Source organism: Salvelinus sp. IW2-2015, linkage group LG13, assembly GCF_002910315.2.
Source record: "Salvelinus sp. IW2-2015 linkage group LG13, ASM291031v2, whole genome shotgun sequence".
Classification (NCBI taxonomy): Eukaryota; Metazoa; Chordata; class Actinopteri; order Salmoniformes; family Salmonidae; genus Salvelinus; species Salvelinus sp. IW2-2015.
The window spans coordinates 43,511,789-43,524,097 of NC_036853.1; the positions used below are offsets into that span (position 1 = coordinate 43,511,789).

General features: G+C 39.7%; 1 protein-coding gene across 1 annotated transcript in view; it reads right to left on the reverse strand.

The window, feature by feature from the left end:
• usp53b (ubiquitin specific peptidase 53b) overlaps positions 1–9,276 on the reverse strand; it is a 49,201-nt gene extending 39,925 nt beyond the window's left edge. The window contains exons 1-7 of the mRNA XM_023998039.3: positions 8,800–9,276; positions 4,756–4,946; positions 4,319–4,494; positions 3,969–4,061; positions 3,423–3,557; positions 1,416–1,529; positions 705–787 (exon numbers count right to left, since the gene is read on the reverse strand). Of these exons, the coding sequence (XP_023853807.3) occupies positions 705–787; positions 1,416–1,529; positions 3,423–3,557; positions 3,969–4,061; positions 4,319–4,494; positions 4,756–4,822 (668 nt within the window). The 5' untranslated portion in view covers positions 4,823–4,946; positions 8,800–9,276. The remainder of the gene's footprint in view (positions 1–704; positions 788–1,415; positions 1,530–3,422; positions 3,558–3,968; positions 4,062–4,318; positions 4,495–4,755; positions 4,947–8,799) is intronic.
• Between the last annotated feature and the right edge of the window lie 3,033 nt (positions 9,277–12,309).

Here is a 12,309-nt window from a genome sequence, read left to right on the forward strand (position 1 = left end):
GTATGGTGTGCAGCTTGTCATGAGGTATTCTAACTCAGGTGAGCAAAAATCTGACACTTTCTTAACATTAGAGATTGAGCACCAGCTGTTGTTAATAAAGAGACACAACCCTCCCCCTCTCATCTTACCCGAAGCTGCCGTCCGATCTTGATGGTGCATGGAAAAGCCAGCGAGGTGTATATTATCCAAGTTCTTGTTCAGTCACGACTTCGAGAAACATAGGATATTACGGTTCTTCAGGTTCCATTGATAGGATAGTCTCGAACGGAGCTCGTCCAGTTTGTTCTCTAGTGATTGTACGTTCGCCTACAAAACAGAGGGCAATGACGTTCTAGATGCTCGCTGACATAGCCTAATCATGACTCTGCCTCGCTTGCCTCTCTTTCGCCGCCTATTCCTCTTTCGAGTCCCGGCGACCAGGGCCTGGTCCGTGGTAAGCATAAATTCCAGAGTTGCCGACTCATTGTAGGAGAAATCTTCATCCAAATCGAGGTTAGTAATCGCTGTTCTGATGTCCAGAAGCTGTTTTCGGTCACAGGAAATGACGGTGGAAATAAGTTAAGATCAGCGTAAAGAAACACAAAATATTAGGAGCCCGTAAGACGGCAGCTATCCACTGCAGCGCCATCTCACCAGAGAATCCAATTTTGGCTTAGAGCAAAGATTCAGTTCAGTTTGACAAGTTTCTTAGAGGAAGTACTTACCATAGGGCTGTGGTGGAGACATAATGCACTAGCTCTGTGAAAGGAAGGGGGTCCGAGGAGGCGCCACAACTACGACATACAAACTGCAGGGGGAGAAAAACAAGTTTCATGTCAAATTAAAATAACAGAATAACTATAGAGAAAGTTGAAATTGGAAATCCGATGATATGTGTATAGGCCTTATCAGATTGGCCTTCGGGTCATCTATATACAGTATATTTGACAAAATGTAATTTATGCTTTTTTTAAATCTTCCCTTAGCTGTGTATGCTTGCTGTGTGTATGCTTTTATTTATGCATGTATATGTCTTTCTTAAGCGGTGTAAGAATTGCCCTTCGGGGACAATAAAGATCTATTGAATTGACTTGGTTTTATAATCTTTTTGTTGTTACTGAGTGTGTCACTATTGGGTAACACTTTACTTAAGGCATACAGTTATAGTTATAAATGTTTTATAAAGGAACTTATAACATGCTACGTCTTTTTATGTGGAAATGTATCGACTGAAAATGGCTGAAAATAGCGGTTTCATTATAAGATTATACACATTATAAACACTTCATAAATACTGATGGCAAGGCTTATAATGCATTATGAACGTATCATAATGCATTATACCTATATCCCTTAAGTAGAGTGTTATCCAATAGTCTATATGTCTCTCCTTTTCCCTCTTCCCAATCGACAGTGGAATAAATACATCACATTACCTGTTCATAAAGTGTCATGGCAAACTTCTGGTGGGTAATGCAGGACTTGGATGTGCAGGCCTCAGTCGCTGTGTCAGAAACTATGTGCAGGTGAATTCTCTCCAGAATGTTCTCCTTGTGCACCAAGAATGAAACAAAATGAGGTCAGACATCTGAAGTCAGTTACTGTTAAGAGTTTTCCATTACATCCTTAGCATATGTAGTCCAAACTATCCTGATACACAAATCTGTGAGTAAAAACATAACAGTGTACACTGAGTGTACAAAACGTTAAGAACACCTTCCTAATATTGAGTTGCACTTGTAGTCCATGCCTCAATTCGTCAGAGCATGAGGTGTCGAAAGCATTCCAAAGGGATGATGGTCCATGTTGACTCCAATTCTTCCCACAGTTGTGTCAAGTTGGCTGGATGTCCTTTGGGTGGTGGACCATTCTCGATACACACGGCAAACTGTTGAGCATGAAAAACCTAGCAGTGTTGCAGTTATTGACACACTCAAACCCGTGCGCCTGGTACCTACTACCACACACCGTTCAAAGGCACTTCAATCTTTTGTCTTGGCCATTTACCCTCTGAATGGGACACATCTGTCCATAATGAAGCGCTTCTCTGCCTTCTTAACAATACTATCCACAAGGCAGGTCCTACAGGCCATAGTTTTGTCACACCTGGGCTACTGTTCAGTCGTGTGGTCAGGTGCCACAAAGAGGGAATTAGGAAAATTACAATTGGCTCAGAACAGGGCAGCACGGCTGGCCCTTAAATGTACACGGGGAGCTAACATTAATGATATGCATGTCAATCTCTCATGGCTCAAAGTGGAGGAGAGATTGATTTCATCWCTACTTGTTTTTGTAAGAGGTGTTGACAAGCTGAATGCACCGAGCTGTTTAAACTACTACAGTAGAACAAAGCTCGGACACCCATGCATACCTCACAAGAGATGTCTTCACAATCCCCAAGTCCAGAACAGACTATGAGAGGTGCACAGTACTACATAGAGCCATGACTACATGGAACTATATTCCACATCAGGTAACTGATGCAAGCAGTAGAATCAGATTTTTTTTTWAATTAAAAAACATCTTATGGAACAGAGGGTACTGTGAAGAAACACACACACACACAGGTACAGACACATGCATACGCACACAGGTACTAGCACACGCACTCCACACACACGAACATTGTAATATTATTGTATGTTGGTATTTTGTATTGTAGATATGTAGTGGTGGTATAATGTTATATGATGTACTGTTTTATCTATGTGTATTACAAGTTCTGTAATGTGCTTGGACCCCAGGAAGACCYCTTTGCAGCAGCTAATGGGGATCCCTAATAAATACAAATACAAATACAAATACATACACAATCCATGTCCCAATTGTCTCAAGGCTTCTTTAACCTGTCTCACATTTCAACTATGTAATCAATGAAACAATGTTAACTGAGTTTACCAAAAAGAAACTCAACTGCTCAAAATTCTAAACGTATTTTTTTGCAGCATAGGAGAAATGTCATCTTGTCTTACCCTGGCGTCTTCCTGACTTCCCTTTTGGTTGAATAGGGTTGTTATGGTCTTCAGCTAAGATGGTACCATTGGACGGCTCTGGGAGAATCCCCAAATATCTCAGTTGGAGGTATAACCTTGTCTGTGCTAAGCAGAAAATACCCTCTGACCTCCTAGCTTCTGTTCCTTTAGCTCAGTGTTTCCCAAACCTCTCCTTAAAGTACCCCCAGCCGTTTGCACTTATTTGATTTATTCCAGAACTATCACARCTGACTTAACTGGTTAAGTGACTAGTTGAATCAGGTGTATTTGTACTGGAATACATAGAGTAGTCTGGGTTAGGGTTGCGAAATTACTTTTGGGAAAGTTACTGGAATTTAGCAAATTTAAGGGGTACCAAAGGAGAGTTTTGGGAAACTACTTTAGTTCAATAAAAAAGGCTGATATGACATTGCGAACGCTAAAAAAGAAAGCGCTACAGTTCTGACTTACAAAGCACTCTGCAGCGTCGTCCATGTGGCCTAGTTGGAAGCGTTGCTCGTCCTTAAAGGTTTCAGCAAGGGCGTGGCGCAGGCTATCTGAAGGCAACGCTCGCTCTCGGCTCTCCTGGAACTGGCTGAAAATACTCTGCAGGGGGAAAATGCATCGTAGAGAATTACTTAGTACTGTAGGTTGCCTTATTTATCAAGTCACTAAGGGCCGGTTTCCTGGACCCAGAAAGAATGTTCAATGCAGTCCAGGATTAGTCTTAATTCTAGGTCTGGAACACTGCCCACTAGGCACAGATGTCAATTTAACATCTATTTCATGTTGGATCAACGTTATTTTATTGAAATTACATGGAAACAATATTGATTCAACCAGTGGGTGGGTTTAAAATATCTACAAATATCAATGGCTATTTTTGTTTAAATAGAAACTAAATAACTATTCTACATTTTAATGAGTGGTATGGTGAACTTGGACATCTTGTGATCTCTTGAATAAGTCATTAAACTAGGTGGAAGATGTATTGTGATGATGATATTATATACAAACCTTTAAAGCGCAGAAAATGCAGGCATCCCCTAGACAAAAATGACCAGGAAGCTGTCTCAAACTCCTCCTGAAAATGTCCAACTGCCATAGCACCTGTTCAGGTGAAATGACAGACAGGTCATATTCAAATCACATTTACATGTGTTTTAATCCAACAATATCTGTAACATAAAATGTTATTACTGTTTTAGTCCTACATGAAGTTCTACATGAAAAGTAGACCTAGGTCCTACATAAAAACATGTATACATCTTAATTTAGTAGTAATCTTGCCCCTTAGCCTTCCATGGGAAATAAGCTATGTTTAAACTATTGCATAAACCTGCATATTGACAAGGTTTAGCACCCACCTGTACGGCACTGTTGAGGAAGCAGCTATTCTGGCCTGGTTCGTTCAGCAGGCCTTTGGTGAGAGCCAGAGACAACATGCTCCCAGGCTGATAGGACTTCCCCAGACCCCCACCACCACCAACACCTCCAGGCTTTTTGAAGAGTTTGACCCATGCCAGAGAGTTAGAGCCTGCCCCTGGAGGGAGAGTAGTCACCAGTTGTTTTTCTGTTCTAATAGCAATTGGATATACAAATGTGGCTCCTGGACCAGGAGTTTAAGCCCACTGTTATGAGATATATCCATAGAGAACACTTTAATCATACAATACATCCTGAGGGGTAAGTCCTTATGTGTCCATGCAAATCTTAGAGAGGAAATAGCACTTGGCCACTGGTTGTGATCATACATTGGGTTAGGTAGGATTTAGTGACTTGTGTGATGGGAGCTGTTGTTTACCTTCTCCGGAGAGTGGGGGAGGTTTGCCACAGCTGGACATACTGGGAAGAGGGAGCTGGCAGGCCATGGGACCAATCCATTACATCCCTGCCTTGCACTTCCAAAGAGATCCATTGAAGTCATTCCCAGGCTCATCCATAGGGAAGCTTTGGAATAGCACTATTGTACATTGAATGACAATGGGACCAAGTCTAAAGAGAGGAAGAGAGTTGGGACAAATCATTRGCTTTAAAAAAAAACGTTGGGCAATGACGGCACAAACAGCACAAAGCATCATTCTGTTACCAAACTTTGCACCTGCTCTGTTCTTCAAATAAATGTGCTTTTGTAAAAATAAAAAAAATGCAGGAGTTGTTAAAAGTAGTAATCATTGGTTTTTGTTTGACATACATTTTAAAGTGAAAAATCTGGTTCTCAATGTCACTCTGTTACCGTTGCATTGCCCTAATATTTAATATCAGTGAGTTACCACTTAAGTTCACATGTATCTAACTTGAATATTTTCCCTGTGTTCATTTTCAAATAGATTTTTTGAACAGATTAGGGACAGATACAAATTAACAGTTGAAACAGTTTTTCAGTAAACTGCATCATAGTTTAAGCCAATTGTCAATGCTATTTGTGATACAATTTCCTGATTCCCCATGGCCACCCCTTACTGGTGCTTGGTCCCCACTCTGGCCCCCCATAAAAATACATCTTAGAATCGCCCCTGCTATTATGTTGCGTTACTGCCATTGTTTTATCCTATGCCTTAATACATTGTTTATGACCTTCTCAAAGTGTTATGATTTTATTTTACATACACCTAAATAGAATCTAGATGATGATAGTTGTATAAGTGACTATAGATACTAGATACTAGAGACTAGAGACCATAGAGACTAGGCCTACAGTTGCAATGGCTTCTCTGTGTTGTGATTGACGTGAGCTGGGTGGACAATGTTAGAACTGTATAGGTTACTTGGGCACTGAATCAACAGTCAGTTCATAGGCAGTAGCTGCTTTTCAAGTCACGGATTGTCACAGCACTGAAAAATACAGTACAACCTGGCATTTCATCAAATTATTTAATCACTTTAGGACTGTGTGAAGGTCTGGATACTCCCCATACCAAAACAGCACATGTAGTTTGCTAACTAGGCCAATGAGGCTCCCTGCAGAGTTGGGGTCAATATGAATGGAAGTCAGTCGATTCTGGAAGTAAATTGACATTCCAATCGAATAATTGAAAAAAGGGCATCTATTTACARTGACTTCTCAATAAACTGAAAAGTAGAAGACATGACCAAAAGTATGTGGACACCTGCTCATCGAACTACTCATTCCAAAATCATGGTCATCAATATGGAGTTGGTCCCCTCTTTCCTGCTATAACAGCCTCCACTCTTCTGGAAAGGCTTTCAACTAGACGTTGGAACATTGCTGTGGGGACTTGATTCCATTCAGCCACAAGAGCATTAGTGAGGTTGGGCACTGATGTTGGGCGATTAGGCCCAGATTCATCCGTCAGACTGCCAGATGGTGACGTGTTATTCATCACTCCAGAGAACGCGTTTCCACTTCTCCACAGTACAATGGTTTTACACCACTCATGTGCAATAGTGATCTTAGGCTTGTGTGCAGCTGCTCGGCCATGGAAACCCATTTCATGAAGCTCCTGACGAACAGTTCTTGTGCTGACGTTGCTTCCAGAGGCAGTTTGGAACTCGGTAGTGAGAATTGCAACGGAGGATAGACGATTTCTACACGCTTCAGCACTCGGAGGTCCCATTCTTTGAGCTTGTGTGGCTACCACTACGCTGCTGAGACGTTGTTGCTCCTAGATGTTTCCACTTCACAATAACAGCACGGGGTAGCTCTAGCAGGAAGGAAATTTGACGAACTGACTTGTTGGAAAGGTGGCATCCTATGACGGTGCCACGTTGAAAGTCACTGAGCTCTTCAGTAAGGCAATTTTTTATTTCTTTTTTAATTTAACCTTAATTTAACTAGGCAAGCCAGTTAAGAACAAATTCTTATTTACACTGACAGCCTACCAAAAGGCAAAAGGCCTCCTGCGGGGATGGGGTTAAAAATAGAATTAATTAAATAAAAATAGGACAAAACAGACATCACAACAAGATATTCTACTGCCAATGTTTGTCTATGGAGATTGCATCCATGTCTGCTCGATTTTATACATCTGTCAGCAACGGGTGTGGATGAAATAGCCGAATCCACTAATTTGAAGGGGGGTCCAGATACTTTTGTATTAATAGTGTATATATATWTTTTTTTTTAATCACTGTTTTTAGTTTTTATTTAAATCACTTCCTGAATTGACTGCCTTCAATTCAAATTCACCCAAACATTACAGACAGGACAGGTTGTTGATCTTGTTGCTGAGCTGTGATGCTGCCTAGTCATGATGTTTTCCAGGAATCCACAGAATTAATTCCATATGAAGTAGGATTAGGCCTCGAGCCAAGTAATAGGCCTAATAGCCTACAGGTAGGTAACCCAGAAGCACATTACAAAACCTTAAGTTGCTCTTATAGGAGTGTAATAACACTGTAATTGCACTTTATTCTACATTGAACTCCATCTCTATCACTACGTGATTGTAAAGCATTACTAAAATAATATGTTATTACAATGTTGTTATTGTAGTAATTACAGTGTTAATACACAGGTATAAGAGCAAAAATAATGAAAGTGTTACCGGTAAAGCTATTCTCATCCTCTTCTCTAAGAGTTGGCTATGGACTATCACTTTAGTGTTTCTAATCCATAAAGATACTGCTAAATAACACATAATATTTTATATTCTATAATATTTTCTGGGTCCAACCAGCCACATTTTTCTTGAAAAATGGTTATCCTCCTCATGTCTGACAATGTAGTCAGATCTCAGATGTGCCATGGAAACAGTGAGCAGGAAGAATTATACCTCCCATTAATACTGTATCTGTGTCCCAAATGACACCCTATTCTCTTTGAAGTTCTCTACTTTTGACCAGGACCCATACGGAACTATATGGGGAATAGGGTGCCATTTGGGATGCATCCAATAGCTCCTACTAATAACCATGTATTAAACAAGAAGCCCTGTATTAAGACAAGTAAATCCCAACCCAAAGTGCTCTACAAACCTACTTCAGGGATCATACAAGAGCTAGAGGCAATTATAGCGCCAGCATTCCATCTGATATTGTTTCATAACTACCTAGATGTAGTGGCTAGAGGATGTTTGATTCTGGACAGGGCTGCAGCTTGGTTTTAAAAAGCTATAGCCCTGTCCAGAAACAACCTGTTAGGCACTAATGCAGATCTGAAAGGTTTGGATAAGAATAAGCAACATGACAGAACATCCCACCTATCAATACATTACTTTAGGTATGCATGAAATTAGATGTGAACTATCCTTTCACATTCTGTTTGCCATCACTGACTTAAGCATAATATCTAACTGCATCTGTAGTTGACCCATGTCCTTATTTTTGCTATTTGCAAATAATATGTTTTTGCTTGTAAGAATCAAATGTTTACAAAATGTGCAAGATGTTTAACTGGATACACTAGATACACTGCCTTCAATTCGAATTGAGCCCAAACCCTGGTGTCCAGGCTAGTTATCCAGCCCATGTTGTGACCAAAAAGTGGTACAGTATACATATGAACCTGAATAATCACAAGCAAATAGAATAGACATGAACAAATATGATTCAATTTGTTTATCTGTATTCTTCAAATAGAAAAAGGATGCTTATCAAAGCCCTATAATTATAACCTAAACCTTCATATGATTTAATTTGGGCTATAATTCTCCATCCTTGCATGCACTGTATTAATCGAAATAGCGAGGGGTTTACACGAACCCCAGGGACTTTTCTAACATGCATAGGGCTACTTCAGATGCCATTGCATATCGTGCAATTTACACCTGTTAGGACGCATGCGTGTTATGGGGGAACCGCTTTATTTACCGCAACTCGCATCACTGCATCACAGAAAAACATACCCGTTCGATACAAAATGTCATAACACACATGCAATACTCACCGTATCGCGTCGATAATATTAGGCCGATATAATAGATCTCCCAAAGCAGTTTAGTTGTCAACATTAGATTCCCACAAGTTTTGTCCTGTAAAAATCCTATAAGCAAAAATGACTGCAATAGACTACACAGACACGCTCCTGGATAATGTCAGGTAGTACTGGTGGATGGAATCTGTGGGCAAATGCAGTATTAAGGCCCGCATAGCTACAATAAATTGCTACGCTAGTGCAGTGATACAATGCCAACCCGCATTTTAACCGTCATACCCGAATACTTTTTAGCTCTTGTCTTATTCTAACCTGACAATTTTCTTGGTGTTTTGACGTTTTCGGTTCAACAGCGGAATTCATTTCGGGAAATAAATCCAGCAGCGGTCTATGCCTGAATGTCATCCGCAGATTAGTGATGTTTTGAGAGTTGCGAGGTCAAAATCCGCCCCTAGTGTACAGTAGCCTAATGCAATTCCCAAAGAGACATTTCGGCCGCATGGGCGCACTTGATGGCAAATCGCTTGTCTCGCAGAGCAGACAAGCATTCGGCGTTTGGTTTGTCCCATTTGAGGTGAGACTAGAAATCACATGACTCAAAAAACTGTTTCACAATAAGGCTGACTGCAGCATGTAACGTGGCAATAGTCTGGGTTTACTATATTAAGCTATGCTTTGACGTTTGCAATTATAAAATGCAATTATCTAAAGACCATGTTCCTTGAGATAAAACATATTCAGGGAGGAAATATAGATGGGTCATTCTGCAAGGAAAGAAAAGTCCATGTCAATAGCTAGGTATCCATCCAATTGGAGACAGATTTTCATGCAAATATTCTAAAATCCACATAAAGAAAATATGCATATTTTCCACCAAATGGACTTGAAAAATCAGTGCGTGATGACATAATGCACACACAATTTACTTTTTCTCTATAGTTTTCATGTACCGAATAAAAATAAAAAGTTCAATGAGTTTCCATCACATTTTCAACTCTACCACTAGTTTTGTCACAAAAACTGTTGGATTAAATAGCAAATGTGCCTCCTCTGGGCTTGGCACCTGCGCTCTAACCAACAGTTTACAAATACAGTGCAGGTAGGCTGTGCGGGTTGGCTAGTCTACATGATCAGATTATTATGGATAAGAGCGAGAATATTTTGATTTGTCAAATGGCAGTCAAGCATCGATCACAATGTCACCAGAATAAGACCCTCTGTATTTATTGAAAAGCAGCATCAAGCCCATCACTGTACACTTTCACCACCCTGTGAAGTTCATCATAACTTATTTCTTTAGCCTAATAAACTGCATGGTTTCCCAAGTGGTAGTGGGAGGACCACACACCATATCATCATGCCTCCATATTTACTTTCATATATGATGGTAATTATATCAATATTTATCCATAAAGGCGTTTCCACCACCATTTCCCGCATAATTAATTTTACCTACACAAAAAGATCCCATGTCTAATGTTGCCATTTATAAAATTACAACGACACTTCCTGTTTCTGTCAAAGCTGTCATGATTTAAAAWTTTWAAAAAAWAKATATTACTTTACTTGGATGACTGTGGATGAAAACGTGGTTAGTAGCTAGGTTTTCATCCAAATGGCAAAGATTTTCATGCTAATATTCTAAAATCCGCTTAAAGAAAATATGGTCCCGTGTGGCTCAGTTGGTAGAGCATGGCGCTTGCAACGCCAGGGTTGTGGGTTCATTCCCCACGGGGGGACCAGGATGAATATGTATGAATTTTCCAATTTGTAAGTCGCTCTGGATAAGAGCGTCTGCTAAATGACTTAAATGTAAATGTAAATGTATGCACATTTTCCCAGCAGTGGTGTGTTTCCACCAAACTGACTTGTTGAGGATAAAAATCAGTGCGTGATGACATAATGCACACAACATGTACTATTTAGCTTTCATTTTCAACTACCGATTGTCACAAAAACTGTTGCTTTAGGTGCCTACTCTGTGACTCTATATATTTTACCAAAACTTCCTGTTTCCATCACAGCTGTCTTGAATTTTTATATAGTATGAATTTACTCACATAAAAACTGTAGATGGAAACGTGGTTAATGAAAATAAAATGGATTTCCCATTTATAAAGAAATAAATATACTCTTATTTTTTGTTGTTGCTTTAGTTTAGAAATTGGGAGACAGAAAGAGAGGAACTACAGGTTAGAAACGGGCATATTCGAGATTCAATCCCCGTCATTGAGGGGCATGTCTAATCCGGAGGTGGCTGTGTTGACCAGTCAATAGAGTAGACCAACCTCCAGCACTCCTAAACAATACAATTAGAATTTTTTTATTTTATTTTTTTAAATAAAATGACATATGCCTCTATTTCAGTCCGCTATCCACAACTCAGAAAGCACCGTTGAATTTGTTGTGACTAGTAGGCCTATGCTATTTTCCCACAAAAATGCATGCAGGGTGGTAGGGGACCACCGATCGGTGTGTCTTCAATCCCATGAGATCTTGAAACTTGCAAATGTAAAGGCAGAAGCATTGTCTGACTCTGACACAATTACATTTAACGTGAAGGAATTGCTACAATAACCATGTTTCCATCCACAGTTTGTATGCAAGTAAAGTCATATTGCATAAAAACAGCTGTGATGGAAACAGGAAGTCTTGGTGTAATTTTATAAATGCTGACAGATAATCTGTTTGTTCGACATGGTGGGCTCTTTTTGTGTCGGTAAATTTTATTATGTGGAAAATGGTGGTGGAAACCTTTATGCGCWAATATTTATATAATAACAATCATATAGAAATACATTTTGAGTCACACAATCGCATGGTGTGTGGTCCTCACACTATGAATAGGGAAACCACACAGTTTATTAGGCTAAAGATGAAATAAGTTATGATGAACTTCACAGGGTGGTGAAAGTGAACAGTGATGAGCTTGATGCTGCTTTTCAATAAATCTTGAGGGTCTTATTCCGGTGACATGATGATCGATGCTTGACTGCCATTTGACAAATCAAAATATTCTCGCTCTTATCCATAATAAACTGATCATGTAGACTAGCCAACCCGCACAGCCTACCCGCACTGTATATGCGAGCTATTGGGTGGAGCGCAGGCGCCAAGACCAGAGTAGGCACATTTGCTTTTTAACGCAACAGTTTTTGTGATAAAACTATTGGTAGAGTTGAAAATGCAATGGAAACACATTGAACTTTCGATTTTTATTCAGTACATGAAAACTTAAGCAAAAAAGCGAATTCTGTGTGCACTACCTCATCACACACTGATTTTTATCTGCAACAAGTCCGTTTGATGGAAACATACTGTACCACTGGTGGGAAAATGAACCTATATTCTGCGTATACTAGAATATTCCCAATTGGATAGAAACCTTGCTACTGTCAGGACACTATTATTGTTATAATGTTAAAACAGCATACTTGTTTAAAATTAATGTACTTTCTTTTTTTTTTACACATAGGCCTACAGTGCTATATTCAGACTGCTCAGACTACAGAGAATTGTTTC